The sequence below is a fragment of the Euprymna scolopes genome, chromosome 1, assembly GCF_053919585.1.
Source record: "Euprymna scolopes isolate OS-2025 chromosome 1, ASM5391958v1, whole genome shotgun sequence".
Lineage (NCBI taxonomy): Eukaryota > Metazoa > Mollusca > Cephalopoda > Sepiida > Sepiolidae > Euprymna > Euprymna scolopes.
This window is the reverse complement of record NC_136482.1, coordinates 169,961,425-169,978,738: the sequence shown is the minus strand read 5'-3', so window position 1 is coordinate 169,978,738 and position 17,314 is coordinate 169,961,425. Positions and strand designations below refer to the sequence as shown.

Sequence of the window (17,314 nt, the reverse complement as noted above, 5' to 3'; positions counted from 1 at the left end):
CATATATAACTAAATAATCATATTTTCTTCAATGATTATTAAAAAACTTTGTTTCTTTTTAATTTTCAGCCAATCCCAGTAAACCACATAATTGTGATTCATCCGGGATCTCAATACCTTCGCATTGGACGAGCATCTGATTCTTTTCCGGTTATTATTCCTCACTGTATTGCTCGTCGGCACAAGACACCAGGCCAGAAAAGATATGAAGACCCATGGTTGGTTAGAAAAGAATGCCAGGTTATTATAATTCTTATTCTCTCATAAGTTGGTTATCAACTTTTCATGGTTTTCCCATCGATATATATATATATATATATATATATATATATATATAAAAGGCAAAATGTATGTTAGTGTGTGTCCGGCAAAGGCTTTTTTAGGGAGGCGCTCGTGGGGGGGAATCACTGTTTCTTAGAACTTTTTATATACTCCCTAGATTGTAATATCTCAAATTTACGAAAGGAGGTTGCGTGTATCTTTTATTTGGGCGACTTTTACACGCTATTTTTGTGATATTTTTTACTCTCCGCATGTTTATTTGGCTTTTCCGTATATAAGCGAAACTAAATCCATAGAAAAGAAAGGCATTGCCCTGGCACTTGTGCCGTGGATGTCCAGAAAGCAATGAGCTTTGATCAATGCTGGCAAAATCCGTCATATCAGACAATTGCTATTCATTTGGACACTCCTCTTTTTATGGGGAGCTGGTTTTCCTCAACATCTTGGGGGAAACTGGCTTGCATCCAAAATTAAGTTTCTCTTATAGCGTGATGCTCTCATTAAATTTATGCACCTGTCACTTAACTTTTTAATCGTTTAATTAAAACACTTTTCAGTTCCTGTCCCATCATGGCCGAGCGGTAAGATGTCAGGTTTTTTCACACTTTGTTTTCCACCTTCGCCTCAAGGCTTCGAGTTCGAGCCTACCTACCTACCTACCTACCAAAACTTTTTTTTTTTTTACACCTACGAACGCCCGGGCAATGCTGGGTACTCACACTAGTCCAATATAAATCACAAACCTAGAATGATTATAAATCCGCATACACTGACCATTGTTCCTATAGCAAAATGTAATTAGAGCTAACATGCTTCCTGTTGTGGCATTGATTGATTGATGCGGCATTGATCAATTTTTGATATAGACCCATCAAGAATAAGAGAGATAATTTCCTTTCTAATTCTGCATATAAATAAAAGATTTTTTTGTTTTTAAACAAATAGTAACATTTTTAAATTTAAGGTGAAAAAAGTTTAATTAAAAAAAATTAACTTTGACACCAATAAAACTAACACTATTTTTATTATCGATACACAAATTTTCAACACTTATCTTTAAATTGGCCAATAAAATCCAAATAATTTGAAATGTTACAGAATAAAAAACAAAACAAACCCACATGCTTTCCAAAATCTGCTAACACTACATCTGATGCTCCCCCCCCCCCGTAGACATATGCGTATCATAACTAGGGCTATGACAAGAGTATATTCTTATCATTATTTTTACTCTCGCATATATATCTGACACAATTAGACACAGTTAATAAATCAAGAACCACATTACTCTATCTAAAAACATACAAGATATTAACTGATATATACTCGAGAGTCAAAATAATGAAAAGAATATGCTCTTGTCATAGCCCTAATCATGACTCAGGGTATGGTTACAAAAAATTAGAAAAATTAAAAATAATTTGCATATCGATAACAAAATTGGTGTTACTTTAATTAGTGTTAAAGTTAACTTTCTTGATTAAACTTTTTTCACCTGGAAAGTAAATTTAGAAATTTTAATATTTGTTTGAAAACAAAAAATCTCTTCAGAGTGTTATGAACTCTCATATCTTCCTAAAATCTACTGCATGAACTAAAAATCACTTTTAGATCTTCCTTATTTTTATTGGTTACACCAATCAACTACCCAATCAACTGTTCATATTGGACCTCGGGTTATCTTCCATCACTCTTACATAATAACCTGTCACACCAAATAACTTGATATCTATTACGTTTCTGGGTTTTTTAGATGAGGATTGATAATTTGGATTATTCAAACTACTGTTCTCATCTTGAATATTATTTTTACAATGTTTCTGTAGATGTAACCTCCAACCTTCTTCAGGTGTATCTTTTTCAAACTCTGAAATTTTTCTGGTGCTACCAGATCAGGCTGTCTGAAGATATTGGCTTCCTGAGACGAAATGCATCTAAAATTGATCCTTTTTGGTTTTTCTACTTCTTTTTGCAAAGCTTTGTTCTGCAAAACCAAAATTAACAATCCCCCCCCCCCAACCCTTTCCTTCTTCCCATTTCCCCTTTCTCTTTCTATCTCTCCCATTTCCTGACTGGTTTCCTAATTTGAAATGTACAAAACATTAATACTGTAACCCTTTCCTCTCTTCCATTGCAAAACTCATTTATGTTTGTAGGGAAGGGAACAAAAACATTAAAATCCACTAGAAAACAACGAAACCAAACACTGTAAACTAGCGATTGAAGATACAAAGAGTTTGAAAAATAAAAACGTTCTACAAAATAACTGGATGCAACATGAATACTATTTCCAAAATAACTGGATTTGGCATTATATAACCCAAAAAGGGTTGATATGTCGTAAAACAAAACAACCAAACTAATCTGAAATTTTTCTGTTGGACTTATGAATCTGCACGGAATTTCGAACGATACCCTTTATTTAATCCACGGGTAGAGCATGCTCTCATCCACAAGAACCCATAGCTTAACGGATAAAATACTAAGTAAAAATTAAGTTCTAAGTGACACCCTTCTGGAGTTTGAAGATTCAGTTATCAGTGCTAGTGACACAAAGTATACAATTATGAAACTTAAAAGTTTTATCCGATCATGAGCGATGGGATGAGAACAAAAAGCCCCCGTTCAATTAAATAAATGGTTCCATTCAAAATCCCATGCAGATTCTTGAGTTCAACAAGATACACCTGAAGAAGAGCTGAGATGACATCAATTGGAACATTGTGAGGATAACACTCAAAATGAGAACAGTATACTGAATAATATAACCTCATCTAAAAAAATTTCAGAAACAAAATCTTTGAAATTTAAGCTGCTTTGAAGAGGATAAAAAGATTATCAAAAAAAATATAATATCTAACCAAACAAAATTTTATTCAACGACTTGTGAAGACTCTGAAATATAAAAATTTATAAAAAATTAGCCTGGGTGCCCAGTATTGCCCGGGTGTGTTGAGGTATGTGTAATGGGGTTGGTTGAGCAACCAAACCTGAAAAAAAAATTAAAACAACTCAAAATAGCACAAAAAAAAAAATTAGTAGTAGGTAGGCTCGAACCCGTAAAAGGAGATCAAAAAGCTCACTGCAATTGTCACGTTACAGGCATTCGAAATAACGTGTTTTATGCGACATCATTCATGCGAGGCTTGAATTACTTGCAAAAATGTCGACGGTAAAAATTGACCCCTCCTTGTAGATAATAGTCCAGTTGACAGTTAAAGAATTTATCTTTTTGGCCAATTTTTTGATATTTGTTGTCCCAGATATCGATCTTTGAAACAATACCAATTTTGTCACGTTCCGACACGTCTGTTGGAAGTTTTTGAAAAACATACAAACACACGCATGCACACACATACATTTTGCCTTTTATATGTTAGACTAGCGAGGGTAGGAAGAAATAAAACAAAGTGGTAGTGCGGGGGGGGGGTCAAAACAACAGTAAGCAGTTTGGGTGGAGAGAGGTGTTAGAAAAAAATTTTTTAAATCGTAGTAGGCAGGCAGGCAAGCTCGAACCCGTAACGTGAAGGAGGAAAAAAAAAATGTTTTAGCCGATGCATCCAAAAGGAAGTTGCCCACGTGTGAAGAAATGGTGTAGTAAGGAACCCCAGGGAGGTGGGGTGTTAAAAAAAGAGTGATAGTAGCGGGGGTTCTCTGGCGTTGCCCAGGTCGAGTAAGGAACCGGGGGGTGGGGGGTAATATTTGTCGTCCAAAGGACAGAGGTTGAAAACTATATGAGTTTGGTCAGGTTCCGACGCATCTGTCGGAAGTTTTTGGCAGACATACAAACACACACACACACACACACACACACACACACACATTTTGCCTTTTATATAATAGAAGAGATGAGTGTTCAAAGTGTCTAAGGAACATTTCTGAGTGAAACAGATGTTTTCTGTGTAAGAAGAAATTGAGTGTACATGTAGGTTTAATTTTTTTTTTTTTTATAAGCACAAAAGTATCAATTTTAGTCATTTTAACCCAAAAGGCACCCCTAGGGGGGCAACTGGAGTTTTCCCGGAAAATCTGTTCTGTTACTTTTTACTCATATCATGTTTAATGTTTGTGCAAAATTTCAAAAAATTCCAAGGCATAGTTATTGAAAAAAGTGCTGAAGGAAGAACGGACAAGGGTGAATTTACAGGTCCACCCTCCTTTTGTCAAGAGACCAAAAAATAGAATGACAAAATCTGTCTATACAAAACAAAATTAATTTTATTCAACAACTTCTTCAGAACATCAAGTGACTGAAAAACAGCCCCTTCCCCTCCTGGCAAAATCTGCATCAGCTTAGGATCAAAGAATGAATAATTTTCTTTTGGTTTTAGATATTATTCATCTGGAGCAACACCGATCAATTTGTAGGTGTTCGTTTTGTAGTTTAAGAGTTTTAACTTGACATATACACATACATGAAAACAATAAAGCTCCAGAAGAGTGAGATGTCAAAATGATCCATGAACGTTGGTTGAAATAGATGTTTTTAATGCGAGGAAAAATTGAGTACGCATTTGGGTTCAGTTAGCATCATGTGCATTTACATGTGCGTAAATGAATATCTGCACTTTATTTTTAAAACATTGCTGTCAAGTAATATTTAATATTGTAATAAAAGTAAGGCTACACATTTTCTTTTTCAGCACACTGAAGCCAAATCTCAGCAGCGTCATGGACTGAAACAAGCTGAGGAAGCCTTACTTACTTGGCCTAATAACCATGGAGAGTATCGTTCAGTTACTTCTCAAAAACAGGTTGGTAAAATTTATTGGTTAAATCCATTTTTTGAGTATCATTCAGTTACTTCTCAAAAACAGGTTGGTAAAATTTATTGGTTAAATCCATTTTTTGAGTATCATTCAGTTACTTCCCAAAAACAGGTTGGTAAAATTTATTGGTTAAATCCATTTTTGAGTATCGTTCAGTTACTTCTCAAAAACAGGTTGGTAAAATTTATTGGTTAAATCCATTTTTGAGTATCATTCAGTTACTTCTCAAAAACAGGTTGGTAAAATTTATTGGTTAAATCTATTTTTGAGGTACTTCATTATCTAAATAATACTTGTGCATTTACTTTTTCTTCATGTGTGAGGTGAATGCCATAAAGATTACTGATATAGAATCAGCAAAATCAGTTTTAATCATATTGTATCGATTTAGACATATTTTAATCAATATTATTAGTAAAGGTATGAACACCTATTTCCTTTTTAGTCATGGCCAAAATAGTCTGTTTTCAATAAAACATTAGGTGTGTAATGGTCGTCGGGGTCACTATTTGTGGTGGAACAATATGAAAAGATAAATGAAATTTAGGAATAACAATCACTACAGAAACCCTGGAGGAAGAGCTCTAGTCTGTAGTGAAATGGGGACAAAAATGGATGGTCACATTCAGTGCTTTCAAGGCTAAGCTTCTTTCCTTTAATAACTACAAGAAACTTCTCAACAACTAATAACCATGGCTAATGATACATTACCTGAACGTACTTCATTCAAACTCCTCGGAACATGAGTTCGAACAGATACATTGAGGAGATTGCCAAGGCTGCTGCAAAGAAGGTGGGCTCTCTCTACTGTGCTAGATAGTTACTTACGTCTGAGAGTATTCTGTACTTCCATAAGGCCACCATTCACCCATGTATGGAGTAATATTTGCATATTTAAGCTGGTGCATCTGCTACTAGTCTCTTCCACTTAGACAGGGTTCAAAAGAGGTTCCGCACTGTCAACTAGACTTTAACCGCTGTCCCAGCAACAAAATGTTGCATCCCTCTGCCTGTTTTACAAGTATTTTAATGGTTGGTGCTCTAACAAACTACAAGCCCTGGTACTCCTTTGATGTAAATACTTCAATCAAACCCGACAAGCAACAAAATCCCACCCCTACACAGTAGAAATCCCCAGATGTAAGAAAGCCGTCTACTCTAATGGTTTCTTCTCTAAGACTGCTAGACTTTGGACTTCCTCTCTAGGTTCCTGCTTCCCCAACTGTACTGACATGCAGAAGTTCAAGTGTAATGTAAACATACATCTTGCTGCTCAACTCTCTAGATAGTACCTCTGTAAATCATGTCCTAAATAGTAGCCTCCTGCATCAAAATAGCACTGTGCCTTGTTTGGAGTGAAAATGCAATTAAAAAAATTATTATTTCATTGTGTAGATAGCGAAAACAGTGCAAATATGATGACGATACATTTTACTTATGAATGATGTGTACAGCTTGTAAATGTTTGGATGTCCAACCTGATTTAATTGTTAATTCCCTCAGCTCATACAATTATGACCCATTGACCTTGGAGAAGGTATTCGGTAATAGATACCGAAAACATCGATCAGAACAACCGGCGCTTAAAAATCCATTTTTGTGAAGAGATCGTTCTTTGAATATGTATGGCAAAAAGGAATTAGTCACGCCACCAACCGTTCGCAGCGATTATAAAAACTATGCAACTAAGGGCGACAATTCACCATGTTGTTATTATTACTGAAAGTTGCTAGCGGCTTATATCAGTGTGTGCAGGCTTCTCTTGATACCAGAATTTTGCAAATCTGTTTCCAACATGTTTCTTTGCCTGTGGTCTGACTATGCTGAAAATATTATCAATATTTAAATGAATCGCCGAAGAGGAAAATTTGAAGAATAAAATTCCAAAAATATTTGTCCAATGATTTTAGGGATGTAACTTCACTTACCTAAGCACTCAACTCTAACCAGAATCCAAATTAATTCTATATAAATACATTTATATTCATGAACAGTAAAACTTTTAATCATTTGGAGAAAAAATTAGCTTATGGTGGCTTCCTGGAGTAAATGTGGTATTATGGTGATTGATATTTTTAGTTAAATGTATGATAGACTTTTTCAGTAATTGTGACCAAGAATGAACAACAACCATTTTCCTCTTACTTTTGAATGGTCTTATGCCTAATTTGTTTAAATGTAAATTTTTATATTTTGTACAAATAAATATTTTAAAGTGTAGTTTCTCGTCTACCTCAAAAGGTCGTTCTCACAGACATTACTGTTTCCTTTCAGGCAAGAACAATGGGTTTGTTCCATGTGACACCCTTATCTGTGAGGTAGATTCCCACACGCCTTACTAGGTCAATAATAATCACCAAAACCGTTTTAAGAAATTGAATGATTCGTTTTAAAATATGAAACAAATGTTTTCATTATTGTTTAATCTTGTTAAGAATGTTAGTATTTTTTTTCATTGTCTGTGTCTTCCTTTTACTTTGTAGTTGGCGACCTACAATAGTTGCGTGTTAGGAGAATGGACGGATACACATTCGACTCTATCATGGACCGCCACAACAGAACAGAAACAAGACTTCATTATTGGTGAGGAAGTAAGTACCATTTATTAATAAACAAAATCAGATGTAAATACAGTCAACAAAGAACTATAAACACAGGCACTATATTAAGTAAGGTTAGATTTCATGTCAGTAACTGATACATGTTTCCAGAAATTAGCAGTCAGTTTCATTCAATTTCAGAATTTTCAACATTAATTCCAACCAAGCTGACTCACAAAAAAATCATATTTAGAGGAAGTTGCAGTAACTTGTACTGACATACAAAAATCTACTACCACTCCCCCCAACAATCACTGCAACTTCTTCATTGGATACATTTTACAGATCAGTCATTGTTTAAGGCATTCCTTTTGTTTTGCTTGTGTTGTAAGGTTTTTGAAAACTAATTTATCCTTTTATTCAGTTTAAAAATATCTTATAAAGTAAAGGGAATTTTATCCTGTTCAAGTTACCACCATATATTAGCACACACAATCAGTATCACATGAACAAAATCGGTATCTATGGGGGCATTGGTTTCGGCTGTGTAACAACCATGGCATTCATGATATTACTAATAATAGGTAACATCGAAGTTCTGAATTTTTTAGATGAGGGCTGATTGTTTATAGTACTTGTATTGATCAGACTATTGTTCTCATCTTGAGTGCTATTTTGTTACGCTATCTAACATGAACAGCACCCATGTAACGGGTGTATATGTTTCATGTTTGTTTGTGACGTGTCCTAAATGTGTTACTAAATGTCTATCAGTGGTTCTTCACTTTCTGAACCCGTTTTACGTTTCGTGATTGTTTAATGTTCATATGCATGCGTGTGTAGGTCATATGTGTATCTTTGACATACCTTTATCTTTTCTGCTCACTGAACCTGGTTCATCCTGACTTCATCTTCTTCTTGGAGGGGGCTGGAACCTTTTGGATGAAAGACATTCACTCCAAGAACGCTGGTTCGTTTTCATATTAGTTTTTATTCACTTTCCAGGTGTCGATCACAGAAGAATAGAAAGTGAGTTTCTTTGCTTGTGGTCTTAACAGTCTACATTGAGAGACACGTCACTCCCTCCCAAGAGGAGAGGAGAGGCAACGGTAAAGCCCAACCGCTCTGCTTCAATTCCAAGTTCTAACTACTCTGATCTCCAGCTAACCTGATCACGTGACTCACACGTAGATCCGATCAGCTGACCAGACCTTCCGGTAAACTTGTCTATGATCTAGCTTTGTTATATTTTGACAGATTAGCTAGATCGATAGATAGATAAATAGCTCCAAAGTTAGATAGATAACTAGATTGATATAAGATAACTTATTCTGTTCTACCTATTTCATAGCAATTTGTGTAACGTTTCGGTTGGATAGTCAAAGGACAATCAGATCAAAACGTTGCACAAATAACACTACAGGAGGAGAACAATAGTCCGATCAATACAAATAATATAAAATAGGTATATGTTTGGAACCATTTATAAACAAACTAGCAGGACTACTCGGCATTGCCTGGGGCAAAAGTATAGTATATTTCTATTAAAACGTTGGTGTCTATTTAGACTTGTACTTATTTAGGAAAACAAAAATAAAGAAAAATCTTACTTGTAACGACATGAAGATGTTATATTCCAAAAATCACAAAAATTGATCAAATATTTTTTTTTAAGAAAATGAAATTTTACGATCTTTAGCGATTAAGTATTTTTAGTAGACATTGATAAGTTGTTGCTTTTGAAGAGGTTGTTAAGGAGGTGAGGTAACCAAATTCAGTCAAATATGGCAACAGCAAGTCATATTTGATTTTCTTAAATAAAAAAATAACTAGTTGATCAAATTATGCTTTTTGGAATATGCCATCTTCGTTCTGTGATGGGTACATACATCATAGATACTTTTCTGCATTTTCTTTACTTAAAATTTTCAATATAAGTGCAAATCTTCTATCTGTTTCCTCCTGTTTCTCCTTCCCTCTATCCACCTCCTTTTTCTTTTCTGCCCATTCCCCTCTCTAGACATACACATAACCTTTTATAGAAAACTTGAGGAATGAGTTGGCATAAGAGAAATAACTCCTTGAAAAGATCAGAGTTACTTCCCTTTAGTTAGCATACCAAGTGGCTGGAAAATAGACACCCCCACCCAACCAGGGCTTAGGATCAAAAAATGAATAGTTTAAAAAAAATTTCCAGATATTATTCATCTGGGGCAACATCAATCAAGAACATACTAACTTTATGGGTGTTTGCTTTGTAGTTTAAGAGTTTTAACTCGACACAAACACATACTATATATATATATATATATATATATATATATATATATATATATATATATATTATAATAGATGAGAATCAATTGTCAAATTTTATTTATTTATTTACTTTTTTATTTTAAACTAGCAGGGGGTACCCGGCGTTGCCCGGGTGTTTGGAGTAGCAATACACATGAAAAAATTGAAATAGCTTGAAATATTTCAATATTGGTATGCATAGAAAGAGCTTAATGAGCTAAGAAAGAATCTTTTTAAATTTTTAAAATCTGATTAAAATTAAGGAAGTTATGGCTATTTTTGTGCCTCACACGTTTGGATATTTTTCCCTCTTTAAGACCATATGCGTTTCGTCACATTTTTTACACTACTTTTTCAGTAAAAATGTCATATCTTTGTTAAAACTAGTAATACACACGGACGAAAAAACGCTTTGGATAATCACAGATTTCAAGGTAGTTCTACTAAAATAGCCATATTTTTTAAACCAAAGCACTTCAAGTCTTCAAATTACTACTGTTTTGTTCGGAAATGAATATACTTTCAAATGAATTAATAAATATGAATGTACATTATATATTTTAAGAGTTTTAAGCAAATAAAGTGATAAAAATGTGAACGTCATAAAATGGCGTTTTCGGTAAGGTTTTGTAATGACCCCCCCTGTTTTCTAAAGGTCCGTACCGTGATTGTATGAAGAATTTCGTCATGAAATTTGGGAACCAATTAGAAGAGGTGTTAATCTTAATACTGTCAAGTGTCCGAAATATTTTTGACCATTTCTTTTTTTGTCGTGTTAAAAATAAGACTTTAATATGACGAGTATTGAACATTTTGAAAAAAAAATTCTTCGGACACCCAGTAGTAAGTAAATCAATCTTTTTACTATCTTTATCAATTAAAAGTATTGTTTTATGTTGAGTAGGACCGCGGTAATTGATAATTTAAAAGGACCTACCCGAAAAAAAAATTGTTTCTAATTATCGAATTTGGTCAAATGAAGTTTAAGCAGCAGCAGCAGCAGCTCCAGCCTGTAGAATCAGCGATAGCACAGTTGTAAACAAACACGCGTTCTTTAATTTTTATTCAAGAACGAATTAAGAAAAACATGAAAATATGAATATAAATGTTCTTATGTTTAATTAGAGCTATTTTGTTATCAGAATAACATTAGTTTAGAACTATTCGGTTTTCAGAATATATAACAACAACAATCCTAACCAATTCGGCATTATAAATCTGTTGCAATTTCTCACAAATCTCGTCAAATTTAAAAACATGGTTAAAAAACAAAAACTTTTGTAGATATATAGCTTGCATGCACTTTTATTCTTTAAATTAGTTTTGAACAGCGAATTAAAACAATGTTTTACTGCGAACAGCCACAAATGTTTTTTTTTCAAAATCAAAATAAGTATCAAAATCTCGTTTATACATAGATTCGAAAAAGTTGTCAAAAAACAAATATATAACAAATAAATGTTATCAAAGGCAAGATAAGTTACTTTTCTACCAAACTGGATATATTTTTTGTGTTTTTATTCAATGTAACATGTTTATTCAGCTCGAAAAAAATACAGTGTTTACCGTAGAAAATTAAAAATGGCGCCCGGCCCGACTCTCTTTGACACGGTAAGTTTGAGAAAAGGAGTTAAAAATAAAAAAAAAACTATACAAAATACTGTTAAAAACTCACCGAATATATGTCAGCCTATGTCACGGTAACATATATTGAGCGAGTTTCTAGCAGTATTTTGTTTACTTTTTTATTTTTAACTCTTTTCCCCAAACTTACCGTTTCAAGAGAGTCGGGCGCCATTTTAAATTTTCCAAAACATCGGTAAACACTGTTTTCAAGCTGAATAAACATGTTACATTAAATAAAAACACTCAAAAATTATCCAGTTAGGTAGAAAAGTAACTTGCTTTTGATAACATTTATTTGTTATATATTTGTTTTTTTGACAACTTTTTTGAATCTATGTGTATAGTAATACAAACCCTCAAAATCTATATCAATATTCTTGAAATTTTAAAAGCAGTTAGAAAACACATCAAACTACAATTAGGAAGCTTTTTATTTCGTTATTTTTTTTCTACTTATTAAGCGAAAGATATTTTTACAACCTGCTCCAGCGTAGTATAAACGGCCTATGGAATTAACACCTTCAACCTCGAAAATAGAAATCAACAAATTTTTGAACGCTCTTTTTGAAAAAAAGCTCTTAACTTCACCTCTAATACAAATTATGTGTGGCAAGTCTCCTCCTAAAACACTCTTTAACCCTAACAATAACACTAAGTTCGAGTGGCAAGCCCCCCCCAACAAAATACCTCTGTAAGCCACATACAAGCATCTAAAACAAACAAACAAAAAATAGATCCTTCCTTAAAGAAAAATACACATAAAAATAAATTGGTTAACTGTCCTAAAATGCTAGAACGGCCAGGAAATGATGAATTATTTTACATTAAATTTTTGTGAAACTAACCGCTCCCCCCTCTAATATTGTTTTTGTTAGCTTTGTCTCTGTCAAGTTTTCAGTATGTTCACACATAATTTTCCTTAGCCCTACAATTAATTCAAAGTCCGAATGGCAACCCTCCCCATATTCTCATTGCATAGAAACCCTCTTAAAACTACACATAATCATCTTAAAAAAAAAAAAAAAAGCATGCATATTTTCCCATAGAAAAAAAAAACAGTTAACTGCCCTAAAATGCTAGAATGACCTGTAATAGGAAATTATTTTACATTCAATTCTAAAATAATTTGTTTATCTTTCATTAAAGTTTTTCATGGCATTTTATACATAATTTCCTAAAAAGGTAGAATCACATTTTGGAGGGGTGGTCAGAAGGAGTTGAGTGGGGTTAAACAGAAGGTGTTAATCTACAATAATACCAAAGAAATATTGCAATATATTCATTTTTAAATGGTCTTATGTTTAGATTTAAGTTTTTTGTACATAAAGCACATTACAATTCAACTTTGAGTTCTCCAACTTCTTTTCTGTTTATGGATACATGGCATTTTTAAGGAATTGCTGCATATTTATGCACATTTACTGCAGATTATTTGGAAACCATAAACTTTGGGAGATTTTCAGTTGCATATTCTGATTCCTTGTACAAAAATACACTTATATGGTAAATTTCATTTCTTAGTCTTATGTTTTAACAAAGATATGACATTTTTACTGAAAAAGTAGTGTAAAAAATGTGACGAAACGCATATGGTCTTAAAGAGGGAAAAATATCCAAACGTGTGAGGCACAAAAATAGCCATAACTTCCTTAATTTTAATCAGATTTTAAAAATTTAAAAAGATTCTTTCTTAGCTCATCAAGCTCTTTCTATGCATACCAATATTGAAATATTTCAAGCTATTTCAATTTTTTCATGTGTATTGCTATTAAAACACAAGACTAAGAAATGAAATTTACCATATAAGTGTATTTTTGTACAAGGAATCAGAATATGCAACTGAAAATCTCCCAAAGTTTATGGTTTCCAAATAATCTGCAGTAAATGTGCATAAATATGCAGCATTTCCTTAAAAATGCCATGTATCCATAAACAGAAAAGAAGTTGGAGAACTCAAAGTTGAATTGTAATGTGCTTTATGTACAAAAAACTTAAATCTAAACATAAGACCATTTAAAAATGAATATATTGCAATATTTCTTTGGTATTATTGTAGATTAACACCTTTTGTTTAACCCCACTCAACTCCTTCTGATCACCCCTCCAAAATGTGATTCTACCTTTTTAGGAAATTATGTATAAAATGCCATGAAAAACTTGAATTAAAGATAAACAAATTATTTTAGAATTGAATGTAAAATAATTTCCTATTACAGGTTATTCTAGCATTTTAGGGCAGTTAACTGTTTTTTTTTCTATGGGAAAATATGCATGCTTTTCTTTTTTTAAAATTATGTGTAGTTTTAAGAGGGTTTCTATGCAATGAGAATATGGGGAGGGTTGCCATTCGGACTTTGAATTAATTGTAGGGCTAAGGAAAATTATGTGTGAACGTACTGAAAACTTGACAGAGACAAAGCTAACAAAAACAATATTAGAGGGGGGAGCGGTTAGTTTCACAAAAATTTAATGTAAAATAATTCACCATTTCCTGGCCATTCTAGCATTTTAGGACAGTTAACCAATTTATTTTTATGTGTATTTTTCTTTAAGGAAGGATCTATTTTTTGTTTGTTTGTTTTAGATGCTTGTATGTGGCTTACAGAGGTATTTTGTTGTGGGGGGGGGGCTTGCCACTCGAACTTATTGTTGGGGTTAAAGAGTGTTTTAGGAGGAGACTTGCCACACATAATTTGGATTAGAGGTGAAATTAAAAGAGCTTTTTTTCAAAGAGAGCATTCATAAATTTGTTGATTTCTATTTTCGAGGTTAAGGTGTTAATTCCATAGGCCGTTTATACTACGCTGGAGCAGGTTGTAAAAATATCTTTCGCTTAATAAGTAGAAAAAAAAAAATAACGAAATAAAAAGCTTCCTAATTGTAGTTTGATGTGTTTTCTAACTGCTTTTAAAATTTCAAGAATATTGATATAGATTTTGAGGGTTTGTATTACTATACACATAGATTCGAAAAAGTTGTCAAAAAAAGCAAATATATAACAAATAAATATTATCAAAAGCAAGTTACTTTTCTACCTAACTGGATAATTTTTTAGTGTTTTTATTTGATTTAACATGTTTATTCAGCTTGAATACAGTGTTTACCGATGTTTTGGAAAATTTAAAATGGCGCTCGACTCTCTTGAAACGGTAAGTTTGGGGAAAAGAGTTAAAAGTAGACAAAATACTGCTAGAAACTCGCTCAATATATGTTACCGTGACATAGGCTGACATATATTCGGTGAGTTTTTAACAGTATTTTGTATAGTTTTTTAAAATTTTTAACTCCTTTTCTCAAACTTACCGTGTCAAAGAGAGTCGGGCCAGGCGCCATTTTTAATTTTCCAATACATCTGTAAACACTGTACGTTTTTCGAGCTGAATAAACATGTTACATTAAATAAAAACACTAGAAAATTATCCAGTTAGGTAGAAAAGTAACTTATCTTGCCTTTGATAACATTTATTTGTTATATATTTGTTTTTTGACAACTTTTTCGAATCTATGTATAAACGAGATTTTGATACTTATTTTGATTTTGAAAAAAAACATTTGTGGCTGTTCGCAGTAAAACATTGTTTTAATTCGCTGTTCAAAACTAATTTAAAGAATAAAAGTGCATGCAAGCTATATATCTACAAAAGTTTATTTTGTTTTTTTAACCATGTTTTTAAATTTGACGAGAAATGTGAGAAATTGCAACAGATTCATAATGCCGAATTGGTTGGGATTGTTGTTATTATACATTCTGAAAACCGACTAGTTCTAAACTAATGCTATTCTGATAACAAAATAGCTCTAATTAAACATAAGAACATTTATATTCATATTTTCATGTTTTTCTTAATTCACTCTTGAATAAAAATTAAAGAACGCGTGTTGTTTGCACTGTGCTATGGCTGATTCTACAGGCTGGAGCTGCCGCTGCTAGTAATACTAACTTCATTTGACCAAATTCGAGAAATAGAAACAATTTTTTTTTGGGGTAGGTCCTTTTAAATTATCAATTACCGCGGTCCTACTCAACATAAAATAATACTTTTAATTGATAAAGATAGTAAAAAGATTGATTTACTTACTACTGGGTGTCCGAAGAATTTTTTTTCAAAATGTTCGATACTCGTCATATTAAAGTCTTATTTTTAACACGACAAAAAAAGAAATGGTCAAAAATATTTCGGACACTTGACAGTATTAAGATTAACACCTCTTCTGATTGGTTCCCAAATTTCATGACGAAATTCTTCATACAATCACGGTACGGACCTTTAGAAAACAGAGGCGGTCATTACAAAACCTTAACGAAAACGCCATTTTATGACGTTCACATTTTTATCACTTTATTTGCTTAAAAACTCTTAAAATATATAATGTACATTCATACTTATTAATTCATTTGAAAGTATATTCATTTCCGAACAAAACAGTAGTAATTTGAAGACTTAAAGTGCTTTGGTTTAAAAAATATGGCTATTTTAGTAGAACTACCTTGAAATCTGTGATTATCCAAAGCGTTTTTTCGTCCGTGTGTATTACTATTTGGAGGTGTGTGTGTATAAAAAAGAGGTGTAAAAGGAAAAAAAAAAAAAAAGGTTTGGTCGGAAGGTAGGATTGAACCCCGAAGCCTTGAGGCGAAGGTGGAAACGAAAGGGAAAGAAAAGCCAGTCACCTAACCATCTGGGCCATGAGTGAGAGGAACTGGTGAGGGCGTTATATGAAGGTTTATCAAGTGAAATAAACAGGCGCGAGGAAGTAGCGCGGTTTCTGACCTAGTTTTGCGCTGCAAGCCAGATCATTCGCTTTCGAAAACGCGGCGAGCTGATAAAATTCGGGCAAATTAAATACACACGCGACCCCCGTTACATACACACACACACGTTTTCGCTTTTATAGTTAAACCTTCTCAAATGCTGTTCGATAATAAAAAGAGTTTGAGGGAAACCATTAGTCAAGAAAGATTATGTGTTGCCAGAGAGAAGGGTGGGCAGGGGAGGAGTTTGAAATAATCAATAGTTAAAACAATTGGTGAAAGGCAACTTAAGCATCCTCGTAGCCTTTGACCTTGTTAATGTCCTTAGAACTGGCCAGAATTTATAGTTTTTCACAATTGATAAATTATTATGAATTAAGGTTTTGTTTTCTGGCGATGTCTGTGACAAACATACTATGAAATATCATTTTTGAAGATTGTCTTGATCTTAAAGTGGTGCATCGAACACTAGTTTCTGAGAAGTGGTTTTATAGAGTGTTTGCTCATAAACCCGTATTATTACATCCATCCTTTTTTTTTTTTTTTTTTTTTTTTGATTGAGAAATATATCTTCATTTTATATTGTTTTTTTTTTTGTTGTCTTTTTTTTTTATCCTTTTAAGATGAGTAATTTGTATATTTATTTATGTGTGAACTGTTATCCTCATCTTCATAGTTGTTGTCGTGTCACTACGTTTCGGCCAACTATTCCTCTGGCCTTCTTCAGGTGGTTGTTAACTGCGGCGGGATAGGAATGCTGAATCGTAGTGAAATGACAGCAGTTATGAAGATGAGGATAACAGTCCACAGATAAATAAATAAATGTCTTCATTTATTTTCTCAATAAACACTTTGTGTTGTCTTGAGTTTAACTCACTGCCATTATTCTGTCCCTGCGTCTGAACAATTCCCTTATATAAAAAACACATCTATCACAAAAGAAATCCTTATATGATTTACTAGCAGGATTATCTGGTATTGCCTGGGGCCACTAAAAACAAAATAGAAGTTAAAGTGTAACATTAAACGTTCTCTATCTCTCTGTTCCC

At 33.1% G+C, this 17,314-nt stretch overlaps 1 protein-coding gene across 4 annotated transcripts in view; it reads left to right on the top strand.

Annotated features, from left to right (window-relative positions):
* The window catches only part of LOC145277191 (actin-related protein 8-like), a 59,446-nt gene that overhangs the window by 15,635 nt on the left and 26,497 nt on the right, over positions 1 to 17,314 (top strand). For all 4 annotated transcript variants that reach the window (XM_080128776.1, XM_080128779.1, XM_080128777.1 and 1 more), the window contains 3 exons: positions 70 to 240; positions 4,926 to 5,036; positions 7,535 to 7,642. In XM_080128776.1, coding sequence (XP_079984902.1) covers positions 70 to 240; positions 4,926 to 5,036; positions 7,535 to 7,642 — 390 coding nt within the window. The remainder of the gene's footprint in view (positions 1 to 69; positions 241 to 4,925; positions 5,037 to 7,534; positions 7,643 to 17,314) is intronic.